General features: G+C 39.2%; 3 protein-coding genes across 6 annotated transcripts in view; 2 read left to right on the top strand and 1 right to left on the bottom strand.

Annotated features, from left to right (window-relative positions):
* The window catches only part of LOC143210826 (neprilysin-1), a 181130-nt gene that overhangs the window by 30047 nt on the left and 136600 nt on the right, over nucleotides 1-14483 (bottom strand). The gene's annotated exons all lie outside the window — the stretch shown is intronic.
* On the top strand, nucleotides 6514-10241 carry LOC143210837 (podocan-like). The gene is made up of 2 exons (XM_076428058.1): nucleotides 6514-6778; nucleotides 8019-10241. Exon 2 carries the CDS (start codon nucleotides 8030-8032, stop codon nucleotides 9383-9385), a length of 1356 nt encoding a protein of 451 aa, XP_076284173.1. The 5' UTR covers nucleotides 6514-6778; nucleotides 8019-8029; the 3' UTR covers nucleotides 9386-10241.
* On the top strand, nucleotides 11412-14468 carry LOC143210833 (podocan-like protein 1). Its single transcript, XM_076428052.1, has 2 exons — nucleotides 11412-11542; nucleotides 12743-14468. Exons 1-2 carry the CDS (start codon nucleotides 11477-11479, stop codon nucleotides 14111-14113), a joined length of 1437 nt encoding a protein of 478 aa, XP_076284167.1. The 5' UTR covers nucleotides 11412-11476; the 3' UTR covers nucleotides 14114-14468.

The raw sequence follows: 14483 nt of genomic DNA, 5'->3' as shown, positions 1-14483 counted from the left end.
GAGACCCGAGGCTCGGGGACGACCATAAATCTTGCTAAGGGTTGCGCCGAGTACTCGACTTTAGCTACGTCCTCCATCACCTTCGCAGTAATTTCTCAACCAATGTAAGTGAACTAAGGAAAGAAAATTCCTCTTGATACGGGAAGTCAAGGCGGTTTAGAGAGACGTTTTAGCGGAGGAGAAAAAGCTTAATCCATTCTCGAACCATTGGATTCGCTTGAACATTGCGTGACCAGAGTGGCCAGATGAGGGGATTGATTCGAATCGAGGGAAAAAACTAACCCCTCCTCTCCCAGTAACGGATTAGTCACGTGACGTTGTGACACGTGTACGCGGCGAAAGCGTGGGGGAAGGGTAGAGTGGGGGGAAGTCTAGGAAGAATGGCCACCTGAATATTTTATTTGTGACGACTAGACTGCGTATGTTTATGCAATTATCAATTTTTTTTAACGAATTTTAAGAAAGGGGGATAAAATAGAATCTTTTTCTCCGTGGTAGTAGCCTTTTTAGATTTGAAATAAATTAAAATCGTACTAAATTCTATCATATTTTATATCCTAGCTTTTTTGAAAACTGCCAAAAGCCATAATTGCATAAAGATAATTGCATTTTTCTCATAAATGTATTTTTGTTTTCCTTGCATATTCCAGTTGACATTGAAACGCATTCAGAGATATTAATAACGCGATATTGAAATGATTTCTGATTTGCAAAATTGAAATTTATACCGGTCAGTGTTTTTGAACCATCTCTCCTGCATTTACTGTAAATTTACTGCCACACCAAAGACATGTGCACAGTATGTTTCATTAAACAGGTACTTGATGGCGCTACACGAGGATCTACTGTAGTCAGGTGTCATGTGGGAACTTTTCCAAAAATGTTGAGCATGCTACGAGTCGGTAGAAATTTGCATGGATCGATCGCGGTATTGCAGCCTCGTGCGAGCATCCCCTAACTTCTGACGACAGGTGTCCTGGCGAGGCCAGCTTGAGAATCTTAAATCGATGCCGTATCACCGGGGAATCAGTGTCTTTGGCTTGGGGATCGATGAAAACTCGATTCCTTTCTTGCGTTGGCACGGTCTCCACTTTTCGGGAAATGTGACTGTGTTGAGGGATGTTGCTACTCGATTTGGCAACTGTTTCTGTATGGATTAGGTGTAGGATGTGGACAACAGCTGACTTTGATCGATGAATTGCTGGTAGGACATTATTGTGCGAAGCTAAAAGGGTGTAAGGTGATCGAATATACCCCCAAAACCAAATTGATATTTTTTATACTACTCGATAGGGTGCCCAGATTTGGGCATTAAGCAATTAAAATTTTAACCGAGATTGATTGATTAATTTGTACGATTAAAAAAGGTAATCATTGAAAACTGGACGATTGATTCAATCGATTGACGAAGTTAATCGTCAATCGTTGATTGAAAAAAGAAATCATCGAAAAATCGGAGACTGATTTAATCAATTGTTGAAGCTTTCCACGAACAATAACTTCAAGCATATAAGATCATGGAGATCGTATTATAGTCCAAATGACAATATACCTAAACTCAGTTTACATTTTTTTCAGTTTTGATTCCGTATTTCATTTCGAAATTTCAGGATTAATCAATTATCTGATTGACGATTACAATTGAAAAGAATGTAATCGGTATAATTAAGTGTCGGTGTAATAAAGTAGGAGTTTAATTGGTAATTGCGATTAACGATTGAAGTAGAAATTTATTCGTCAATCGTTGATTAAATTTTTGCCCAACTGTAAGGACGGTTTTATGCCTGCCAAAAAATTCATGAACAGTCTACTTAATGGCACACACGACTGTGAATTTTTTCAGAATTTTCGACTGCAAAATTGATTTTTAAAAAATTCCAGAATCCTGCAATTATACTGATTTTATATCGAATTTATCAGGTGACCATTATTGGTGATAGTTGTGTCTTATTGTTATTATAAAATTCGCTAAAACATCAAACATACAAATATGTATAAAACATTGTAAGACAATGCGTACCGTTTTACTAATGACCTTTGATGTTGAAGCAACATTAAATAAATAAATTAAAAAAGAAATATATATATAAAAATTCGTGGTCGATTAACTTGTGCTATTTTTACTACGTTCTATCTTTACCAATTTCCATAATAAATTCACAAAGTTTGCGGTCCATTAAAAAGTTGAAAAAAATCCACCACCGTTGTCAACTTCTTCCAGCATTTCTACTGTGCATTTCACCCATTTCTCCAATAAACGCATAAAAATTTGCATTTCGCGGATGCCTCATCCCGAGTGCACACTGCACAATCATTCACAGGCGAGCCCCCTGTCCCTTTTACAATTCTCTTTTTCTCCGCGTGTGTCGTATACTACAGCCTGATACTTTGTAGCACCGACGGAATGCAAAATTACAGTGGGCACAAAAGAGTGACGATTCGCTTAACGAACGCGAGCCGCAGGCGAAACCTAATTAATCGGTGGAATCCGATTACGGGTGCGGTGCGACAGGCAAGTGTGTATGTGTTTACCGGGAGCATGGGGAGCCGCGTGTGGACGTGAAAAATTTATTAAAACGTGTGTAAAATGCGGGCCACGCGGCTTACACGCCCGTTGAAACGTGGGCTTTATTAAATCCGCGGACAGCCAACGACAAAGCCTGCTTTTTTCATGCTCGGTTCTTTTTTCGAAAATAAGTGTTGTGGGGGCGCACCGAACTCTGTAATTAACTAACTGTGGCAAAGAGTCATGAAAGGCTGGCGGTTACTGGATGCTGCGTGGTTATGGCATTTTGGATTAAGTAACTGGGTGACATGAACTTTTGTAAAAATTTTTTATTTCATATTTTTTATTTCCAGCAGCTTTTTGTGTAATATCAGGGTGCAAACTGCGAGACTGGATTTTTACGCTTATTTGTATGCTTTATAAAAAACATTTCAGTAGAAATTTATTTCCAGCAATTATTTATTGAACAGTTCTTGAAGATCTTTATTAACGTTCTTCAAGATTTTTGTGTAATTTATTCCATCAGGTATACAGTGTATGGTATAACGATAAATGCAATCACAGTGGCGCGGTTTAATAAACCAACAGAATCGCAAACAATATTCACGACTGGAACGAGAAACTTGATGTAAATTCGTTTCGTTATGCATGAACTTTCAAAAATGTAGATCCTGTTACGATTTTATTTTCTCTATTACTACTGTCCCGGTGAATCGAGAATACAGTGAAACTGTGTTATACTTCGTTAAAGAATAAAGAGTTACAATTCTCATGAATTTTTTAAAACGTTGTCATGTTGGAATAATACAGCGGGGCACACTGATGAGCTTGTCAAGAAAACATATTTAACAAATCGTTCAAGAAAAATGGAATTTCATGCTTCTCCGTGGAGTAAAAACCGGGAATTTTTCCAGCTGCAGTGAAATTTTTTAATGAGCAAATTTATAATAATACAACAATAAATAGTTTAATGCTTTTAATCCTGGCATATGAAACCTCCTAATTATAGAAATAAATTTTTCTGGTATTCTGACTGTCCTCGAATAATCCAAAAAAGTTTTAACGTTTATGAAGATCCATGGCCATTTTGGGGGATGATTAGCAAACTTGTAACACAACAATAATAATACAACAATAAATAGTTTTTGCTTTTAATCCTGGCATAAAAAAGCTCCTTAATTATCGAAATAAATTTTTCTGGTATTCTGTAACTGTTGTCGAATAATCCACAAAAATTGAAACGTTTATGAAGATCCATGGCCATTTTGGGATGATTAGCAAACTTGTAACACAACGATAATAATACAACAATAAATAGTTTTTGCTTTTAATCCTGGCATAAAAAAGCTCCTTAATTATCGAAATAAATTTTTCTGGTATTCTATAACTGTCCTCGAATAATCCAAGAAAATTTTAACGGTTAGGATCCATGGCCATTTTGGGGGATGATTAGTAAAATTGTAACAATAACAATCTCACAATAAATAATTTATTCCTTTTAATCCTGACATAAGAAACCTCCTAATTATCGAAATAATTTTTTTGACATTCTGACTGTCCTCAAATAATAAAAAAAAATTGAAACGTTTATGAGGATCCATGGCCATTTTGGGGGATGATTAGCAAAATTGTAACACACAGTGTGGCAGAGCCAGTCTAACAGGCTAACCAGGCCACAGGCGATCCTCACGAGGAGTCATTCATTTAAATTTCAATTCGATCTCCATGTCGAGACCTCCCTCGGGCTGAAGTCAGGGGATCGAGGATGAAGACGTGCAAAAGGGGGTGTAAGAGGAGCACAGCGCAGGTGACGTCTGTAGTCTGCTGATGGTTGAACAGGACGAGCGGTCGGGCATTTAGCGAAATTTCGGTCGTTAATTAGAGTGCTGCTGACGTAACCGAGGGAACGTGCCAGAAAGCAGCGCAGAGGAAACGGAAAGCGCAGAATAAATCGGGGATGAATCATTTTGTGAACGGGTACTAGTCTGAAACAGCCAGACGATCGTTTCGATATCTTCATCTTAAATTGTTACGGTTTTCAAACACAAGAAAATACTAGGTAAGTAGTACCACGTGGCTGTACGATTTTCTCAAACACAGATTGTTTAAAAAAGGTCATGTAAAGGTCAACTTTGTTTTCTTAAATGGGATCAGGTATTTTTTAATACATCAATCGATGCAGCTGGAGAATTATTGCTGAAAATCGTGAAAATCTGCAATTTTTACCATCTTTAAACGTTTGTAGCTCATTGCAACGTCGACCGGTTTTGACGAAATTTTCAGAATATGTTTAATCAACGCAGATCTACAAAAAATACTAAAAATACAACTTTTAGTATTTTTTTCAACAATTCAGATCAATTGCAATTTTTGAAAAAATTTCCCTTCACATCCTTTAGTAAACTAATTGCACTAGCTTTATCCCAAAAAAGTTCAAATCGTATAGTACAATATTAAAAAAGTTATCGTCTTCTTTAAAGCGGTCTTAAACTGCAGTGTTTCTCATGGACAACAAAATTCATTTTTGCTCTGTGACAGTTGCAATATTATTGCTAATAAGACAACAAATTTCGTAGGAAATTCTCAAGGATATCACGATATTAAGAATATTTGTCCATGCTTGCAGTTCGATAGTATCCCTCGTTCCCAGCGTAATTTACGAGTCGATGGAAACATGGACCCACAAAAATTAATCCGTTTCTCTTATCTCGTCGCCAGTGCACGATAAATCCTCGGATAACCCGCTCCATCTTCGAGGACGTCCTCGACTGTCACCGGTCCTCGTATTTTCTAGTTTCTCGGTCGACCCTCCATCAGCAAACTAGCCACTGCGACAGGACAGATGAGGGGATCTAATGGATCCGAATTCGTAAATTTCTAGTTCGGCATATGTTGAGATTCAAGTTAAAAAGTAAAATGCAAAACTGACCAACGTAGTAAACATTTATTGCTAAATAGACTCGTTGTCAGTCTTAAAGGACACGAATAAAATGAATGTAAAAATTGAAAACAATTCGACTCCTTAACTGAAGAACATACAAAAAAATTACTCAATAGTTCTAAAGATATAAACAATTAATACGGCTAATGGAACTTCGAAAACTACAGCTCAAATCATGGTATATCAACAAGGTATGAAACTTTAATTGTTTACATCTCTCTCTTTAAAACTATTGAGTAACTACACCTAACATTTTGCATAAATAATTAGGGATCCATATACCATCATCTCACACAGAATTATCAAAATCGAAGTCGGACACTTGGGGTCCTCCCCTTGTTAGATTCCAGGATTTTTTGCAAGTTTTTACCGAAGTATAATTTTACTGAAGTTATTGTACAATAAAATCAGTAGTTTTGCAGTTTCTGCCACGCTAAAACGCCGAGCGGGTTGCATTCTGAAGGGGAACCGAAAATTGAGCGGCGGCGTGACAGTGTGTATTTTTCAGAGAGAAAGGGAACGAGAGAGAGGCGCCGCGACGCGGGGGTTGGCGAGCGAAGCAAGCAGTGGGCGGAGGCCCCTAGTTTTATTATAAATTTTGTTAAGACAAGGACCCCCTCTAGGAATGACTTTATGGTACGGTCGACTACCTGTAGACCAGTCTGCAGCCAACATGTGGCACATAGCAACAAACACAATAAGAAGGTTCTATGACTAATTCATTCAATTTATCAGTCAGGTATTAAGTAAGCATCTGGAAAACACAAGCGGCTCAGTCACCCCCACCATTCAAATGGGGAAGACCCAAAACGGTGGCCAGAAGACCATGGTGCGCGAGCAGTCAGTTCAGGGATGAGCAAATTTTTACTCGATGGGAGGCACATTCTCAAGGATTCTCTCCACCTCTGCCGTCCGCGCGTCTCGCTCCCCGTGGCGGCCGTGATGCTCCGAGGACGATGCTATGGACGCCACAGGGAGCGAGACGCGCGGCCGAGAAGTGGGGGTATTCCTTGAGAATGCCTCCGATGAAAAGAAAATTTTCTCATACCTGAGTTAGTTAGTCAGCAGTGTCAGCACAGCTCAGAGCAGTAAGAACCATCAGAAACCAGTGCCGTACATACAGTACATCAGGATAGCATTTTTTGAGATTGAGAAAAGGATTGAGAAGACATCAGAGCATATAGACACTGTTGAATCCTTTCCAATTTGTCATTTGGCACCACTATTTCAAAAGGCTTTACACTTCAACAGCAGTCCAGTCTTTAACAAATTTACTGTAACATTCTCGATAACGAGCTGTTTCGTCAAGACTATCTTCAACTGCGATACATGTAAGTAGACTTCATGAGAACTTCCAAAAACAAATGGAGCGTTAGTCAACTGCATGTTTACTCGAGTCCATGATAATTTTAGTGTCGAATTAGATCTAACATCGTGTTGCTATCGGTCTTATTGTATAGAGAAATGCTTCATGCAAATCGAACCTATAGTCGGTGTACAAAGTATTCGTACACATTAAAGAAACGAATTACTTCTTCAAAATTGGACCCAAGAGCTTGAGTTTCTTTTCAGACGGTAGAAGGATTAGTTTACTGGCTAATATGTAAATAATTTGTTTTAAAATTGAATGCTTAAATATTTATAAAGAAACCGATAACATTCGTCTTTAGTAGATTAATGTAGGATTCCCCCATTTTATTCACGATCGAGTTAACCAATCGATCTACTCGGGCAGGGATCAATAAAGTAATCGACTCACTCGTTTAATAAAAATAATAAGATGATTGATCTATAGATCTAGCGATAACTGTACAAGGTGATGCCCGACGCGCGACGTCAGACTCCTCAAGGTCGTCTCTTCCTCGCCTTTTCCCTCGACATTATTCGCATGTTTTTTCTCTCGACATTATTCACCTGTTCTTTCTCACTTCGCGGGACGCGCGTTTAACCTAACTAATCTTCGCGGTAATTTAGACATCCCACATTTATATTAGGTTTTTATATTGACACTACTTTTCGCTTTTCATTATTTCTCAAATGAGACCTGTATACATATATGCCCAGCAATTTGCTATCGATTTGCTACCAAAACTTGTCGACAAATTCTGGTTTCGACCCATCTGTTACCGCGTTACTTTCGGTATTTTAGTGCAAACTTTGCAGTCGCAGGTCCGTGTTTTTCGTCAATAAAGTCGCGGAGAAGTATACCAATGACCTCCGGAATCACCCGTTTCAAGGATGTACATATGTATTGGGTTGGAAAGAAAGTTCGTAGCGTTTTCAACTTAAGAATCGAAGATAAAATTAAGGTATTTATTCATGTATCTATTCAATAACACGAGAAGTTACCTCGAAAATGGCAAAAAGTGATAGAACAGACTGGAAAATATGTTATTGAATAAATCTATGAATAGATATCTGAATTTTAGCTTTCATTTCTTAATTTACAAACTCTGCGAACTTTCGTTCCAACAAAATACAGTATTTTTGGGACCCACTGTATATTATAGTCGATAAAAAATTTCGAGGTATTCTTGGGAGCGACGAATGACTGAAAATACTTTGTTTCAGATGTGTTTAAAATGACGTGGCCGTGCGGACTCGTCTTGGTACTGTTGTTGCCACAGTTTCCATCAATCCGAGAGATCGATTTTAGCGGGAACATCGATATTGATATTGAGAAGGAGTTGTTGCCAAGGGCACCGGGCAAAAACTGCGGCGAAGAGGAAGGCGTCAACTTGCAGAAATTGGATTTATCGAAGATTCCGACCCACGTGATCAAGAGCGATAAAATTCGACACGTTGATTTGTCATTCAACAGAATATCGAACATACCAAACAGTTTCTTTCTGGACGTTCCGAACATAGAGTGCCTGAACCTGACGGGGAACGCGTATTCACCGAAATCCGTCTTCCGTGGTAGCAATTCAAACAGCTTGAAGACATTGATTCTGGATCGCATCGGATGTAATGAGTACAATTGCAACAGGTGCACGATGACAGGATACTTTCCAAACCTGGAAACTCTTCACCTGAGCAATATCGAAAGTTGTTCCCTAGACGCGTCTATCGAGGCTAAACTCCCTCGGCTTGCTACGCTATATCTGAGGGGCTACGGCTCTAGCTCAGGGTCCAGATTATGGCGATTACCAACTACTTTACGACACTTGCATTTAAAAGGAACCAGGTTCAATGAATTTCCGTTGAATGCAGTCAGTAACCTCCAATCTTTGTACCTCGACGGTTTTGATTACAACAATGACTTTTATATTTCCTCGGAGATCGTCAACCTACAAGTTGTGTCGTGCAGGAATTGTTCTTTGCGCACGACTGAAATAGAAAAATTCTTCGATAGTCCCCGAAACGCTTTAAGGCTACTGGATTTGTCGCACAACTTGCTCTATCATCTGCCTGACAGCATGTTCCAGCACACGAGTAACCTGGAGAGCTTGCTTTTGAGTAACAACATGTTCTCGATAATGCCGGACGTGCAAGCTCTGTCGCAGCTACGCGGTTTAGTGTTGAGCCACAACCGTATCAATGAGGTCGCGGACAGAAAGTCGAATTCCTTGAAAATGTTGAGTCTTCGGGGCAATGGTATCTCCCAAATCAATGCCACCGCGTTCCAGGGATTAACTGCGCTCGAGATGCTAGACCTGTCGGAGAATAAATTGGCCTCCCTGCCAATTGGCTGGGCACATAGTTTGGAGAACCTTCTGACCTTAAACCTCATGTCCAACCCGTTCGTGAAATTCTCGGACACATCTTTGACGACGGCCAACAGCGAACTAAGGCACCTGCTCATGAGCGTACACCCGATCGAGAGCTTCGACGAACAAGACTTTGAACATCTCCCGGAGAATTGCACGATCCACTTCATATTAAGGGACGATACTTTCGCGCTGGATGAAACAGTTCAGGATCCATCAGATTACTAGACATGGTACTGTGTCGACGACAAGCTGGCGCCACGTCTCCGCCAGGTGTCTAGGTGCACGGTAATGCACCAGCCAAGTTCTTGCACTACCTCCTTTTACACGAAACAACTTAGCCGTTTTTTAGAGGCTTATAACTCGGCACTGGAGGCAGATGGAGAGATGTAATTTCGTACACTTGTTAAATGCTATCATGTCTCAATATTGACAAAACATTAATCTTCCAACATTAGTAGGTTCCGAGATATAGGACCTCAAAAATCGCTAAATTTGTCACTAACTGACTGACTGACGGATCATCAGAACCTTTTGGGTACTCCCCATTGACCTACAAGCTTGAAATTTGGTACATAGGTCCACCATAACAAACACTCAAAGGAATAATTATCAAAGTTTGAAATTTTACACCTTAAAGGGGTTGTATTAAAAAAAAAAAACGAAATGGGTTATGTATGGAGAAAATGAAATATGCCGCTTTTCCCATAAGGAACCGTGTAAATTCCGGAAAGAATCATCTGCTCTCTTCAAACGTTCGTATAGCGCCATTCGAGGTAGTGGCAAAAAGCTCAAACTGGTAGATTACAATAAGGTTGAAAATGACACTAAAATTATAACAAAAAAAAATCTAGGTAAAGTTTGGTTCTAATTCGCCGGCAGAGTGTTAATCTTTGATACCTACTTGATAATTGATGAAATTTCAACAAAAATCGATGAAATCCCAACAAAAACATTCTGTGAACAGGAGCCAAGTTCTTATGGCCGTAAAAAGTTGTGAGATCAAACAAAATACGGCCAAGTTCGTTAGCTTAGAAAAATAAAAATTAGTTAAAAAGAACGCTATTTAATCTTTAAAGAGTCACATGGAGGGCTAAATTATTCAAACTTGGCCGCTACCTAACACGTTTTAGGGCCATTGGTTTAAAAAGTAACGGCCAAGTTTGAATAATTTAGCCCTCCATGTGACTCTTTAAAAATTAAATAGCGTTCTTTTTAACTAATTTTTATTTCTATTTTTCTAAGCTAACGAACTTGGCCGTATTTTGTTTGAGCTCACAACTTTTTACGGCCATAAGAACTTGGCTCCTGTTTACAGAATGTTTTTGTTGGGATTTAGTTTAAGACGAAAGTGTGCTTGAATGAATGGTTCGGGTTGCGTGTTGCGTGATAGCGTCGAGTGGATGTTTAGATGATTGAGTCGAATGGAAAGGATTGAGAAAACATCAGAGCATACAGGCACTGTTGAATCATTTCCAATTTGACATTTGGCACCACGTGCAATATTCCAAACGGCTCTACTGCAACAGCAGTTCAGTCGTCCAATCTTGAACTTTATTATGACATTCTTGATAATGAGCTCTTCGTCAAGACTATCTTCAACTGCGGTACATGTAAATAGACTTCGTGCGAAGTAATCGCGTTTTTTCAAGACCATATAGAACGTCGGTCATATGCATGTTGACGAGACTGCGGCACATACAGTGAACCACGAAAGTATTTGAACGCATTTTAAAACAGTTTGTATAACATTTTTATAATTGTACCAAACGACCTGATGTTTTGTAAGCAATTAGAAGTATTGGTTTACCAAATGATCTGCAAACAAGATTTTCCAAAAATTACAATTTACAAGGTTGCGTGCAAAAATGAAAAAAGGATTTTTTAGAACTTTTTATTTGGGCCCTTAATGAAAATTTAGAATAGATGTTTTGGATGTGGTGGAAATCATAGTTTTTCGCGACATTTGAACAGTTTCTTATGTGTATAACTATACATACATCTACAAAACGCATATTTTACATTTTTATTGAGGGCTCTAATAAAAAACTTATAAATACCTCTTTTACTTGCTATTGCTCACGTGATTCTTAGCAGTTGCAATTATTTCAATATCTTTTTTGCATCTTACTTGGTAAATTAATTTTTCTAATTGCTCAAAAAGAGTCAGGTTGTTTGATCTGATCATAAAATAGTTATACTGTATTAAAGTGCGTTCAAATACTTTCGTGGTCCACTGTACCACTTGAATTACTGTCCTGGCTAATTTTAGTGTCGAGTTAGCTCTGATATCTTGTTGCTATCGGCTTATATAAAGAAATGTTTCATGCGAATCGAGTCAATACAGCCACAGTTGTCGATCCGGGAACGTGTACGTCTCTGTCCGTAAGTACAAGTGATTCTTTGTTTGAAAATAAAGAAAGTTTCGTCTCATTACTGACTTCTCTAAATAGTTTTCTATACTCCATGCTGTATATTTCTTTTCGCCGTTATAGTGGTTAGAACATTGCATGGAAGAAATAAGAATTATATTTACTTGAATGATTTAATATTTAAAAAGAAAGTGATAACATTCGTCTTCCGTAGATTTATATTAGGTTACTATGTTCAAACTACTTTTCTCACTTTTCATTATTTCTCAAATGGGACCTGCTAATACAGTAGTGGACAAAAGTTTAAGGACGCTCTAAAGAAGACGATAACTATTTTAACATTGTACTATGCGATTTGAACTATTTTGGGAAGCTAGAGCAATAATTAGTTTACTACAGGATGAGAAAAGAAATTTTTTCAAAAATTACAATTGATCGGAATTGTTGAAAAAATACGAAAAGTTGCATTTTCAATTTTTTTTATATGTGGGCTTATATTGAAAATTTAGAAAATACGTTTTGTAGATCTGTGTCAATTGAACATATCCTGAAAATTTCGTTGAAATCGGTCGACGTTGCAATGAGGTACAAACGTTTAAAGATGGTAAAAATGGCAGATTTTCACAATTTTCGGCCTCTAACCGCAATAAATCTAAGGATTCTTACACCTTTCAATGATTTCGATAAAATTTTCACAGTGCGTATAATTGACACAGATCGACGAAACGTATTGTTTAAATTTCCAATATAGGCCCATATAAAAAAATTGAAAATGCAACCTTTAGTATTTTTTCAACAATTCCGATCAATTGGAAATTTTTCGAAAAATTTCTTTTCACATTCTGTACTATACTAATTGCTCTAGCTTCCCAAAAAAGTTCAAATAATATAGTACAATATTCAAATAGTTATCGTCTTTTTTAGAGCGTCCTTAAACTTTTGTCCACTACTGTATATCCAGTAAGCAATTTTCTATCGATTTGCTACCAAAACTTGTCGACTTTCGATCCCGACACATCTGTTACCGCGTGAGATTCGATATTTTAGTGCAAACTTTGCAGTCGCAAATCCTTGCCAAACCTGGCCCTAGTGAAAAGGGGCAGGTCCGTGTTTTTCGTCAACAAAGTCGGGGAGAAGTCTCCAAATGACCTCGGAAATGCCCCGTTTTTGGGACCCCCTGTATATTAAGTTGATACAAAATTTTCTGTTTCAGATGTTCAAAATGATGTGGGCGTGCGGGCTCGTCTTGGTACTGTTGTTGCCACAATTTCCATCAATCCGAGAGATCAATTTTAGCGGGAACATCGATATTGACATTGAGAATGAGTTGTTGCCGAAGGATTCGGGCAAAAACTGCGGCAAAGAAGACGCCGTCAATTTACACAGATTGGGTTTATCGATGATTCCGACCCACGTGATCAAAAGCGACAAAGTCCGACACGTTGATTTGTCATATAACGTAATATCGAATATACCTAACAGTTTCTTCCTGGACGTTCCGAACATAGAGTGCCTGAACCTGACGGGGAACGCGTATTCACCGAAATCCGTCTTCCGTGGTAGCAATTCATACAGCTTGAAGACATTGGTTTTGGATAGAAGCGGTTCTAATGGGTACAATGATTACAACAGGTGTAAGATGACAGGATACTTTCCGAACCTGGAAACTCTTCACCTGAGCAATATCGAAATGGAATGTTCTATAGACGCGTCTATGGAGGATAAACTCCCTCGGCTTAAAACATTATATCTGATGGGTTACGGCTCTAACAGTGGGTCCACTTTATGGCGACTGCCAACTACTTTACGGCACTTGCATTTAGAGGGAACCAGGTTCAATGAATTTCCCTTGAATGCAGTCAGTAACCTGCAGTCTTTGTACCTCGACGAGTTTAATTACGACAATGACTTCTATATTCCCTCCGAGATGAAGAACCTACAAGTTCTGTCGTGCAGAAATTGTTCTTTGCGCACGAGTGAAATAGAAACATTCTTCGATAGTCCCCGAAACGCTTTAAGGCTATTGGATTTGTCGCAAAACTCTCTCTATCATCTGCCTGCCAACATGTTCCATCACATGAGTAACCTGGAGAGCTTGCTACTGAGTAACAACGAGTTCTCGATAATGCCGGACGTGCAAGCTCTGTCGCGGCTACGCGGTTTAGTGTTGAGCCACAACCATATCAGTGAGGTCGCGGGCAGAAGGTCGGATTCCTTGAAAACGTTGAGTCTTCAGGGCAATGGTATCTCCCAAATCAATGTCACCACGTTCCAGGGATACCCTGCGCTCGAGATGCTAGACCTGTCGGAGAATAAATTGGCCTCCCTGCCAATTGGCTGGGCACACAGTTTGGAAAACCTCCTGGCCTTGAACCTCAAGTCGAACTCGTTCGTGAGGCTCTCGGACACATCTTTGACGACGGCCAACAGCGAACTAAGGCACTTGCTCATGAGCGTACACCCGATCGAGAGCTTCGACGAACAAGACTTCGAACTTCTCCCTGAGAATTGCACGATCCACTTCATGTTAAGGGACGATACTTTCACGCAGGATGAAACAGTTCAGAATCGACCAGGTTACTAGACATTGCACATACTGCGGCGACGACAAGCTACGTCTCCGCCAGGTATCCAGTTTAAGACGAAAGTGTGCTTGAATGAATGGTTCGGGTTGCGTGCTGCTCGATATCTTTGAGTGGATGTTTAGGGTGAATGTTTAGGACGCGTAGGGTGAATTTGTTTCGTTTAGTTTAGAGTGAAAGTGAACTGCGAGAATGAAGAAAGAATGATTTTCGTGGGAATGCGTCGGCGAGCATGCGGCTAGTTTCTAAGTTAGTTCTGGTAGAGAATTCGTCGAGAGCGGTCTCGCGAGCTACGCGAGTTGTACCAAGTATGTCTCCAATAAAGAACAGTTCAGCTACGAACTGTTGTCATTTCTAGATTTTTTCTCTACT

The sequence above is a fragment of the Lasioglossum baleicum genome, chromosome 7 (assembly GCF_051020765.1).
Source record: "Lasioglossum baleicum chromosome 7, iyLasBale1, whole genome shotgun sequence".
Classification (NCBI taxonomy): domain Eukaryota; kingdom Metazoa; phylum Arthropoda; class Insecta; order Hymenoptera; family Halictidae; genus Lasioglossum; species Lasioglossum baleicum.
Note: the sequence above shows the minus strand (reverse complement) of the source record. Positions and strands in the feature narration are given on the sequence as shown.

What these genes read in the sequence shown, in the direction of transcription:
- LOC143210837 (XM_076428058.1), top strand. Translation starts at nt 8,030, where the DNA reads ATGACGTGGCCGTGCGGACTCGTCTTGGTACTGTTGTTGCCACAGTTT.
- LOC143210833 (XM_076428052.1), top strand. Translation starts at nt 11,477, where the DNA reads ATGTTTCATGCGAATCGAGTCAATACAGCCACAGTTGTCGATCCGGGA. An exon ending in GAACGTGTACGTCTCTGTCC is followed by an intron (nt 11,543 to 12,742) that starts GTAAGTACAAGT and finishes TTTCTGTTTCAG; the next exon opens with ATGTTCAAAATGATGTGGGC.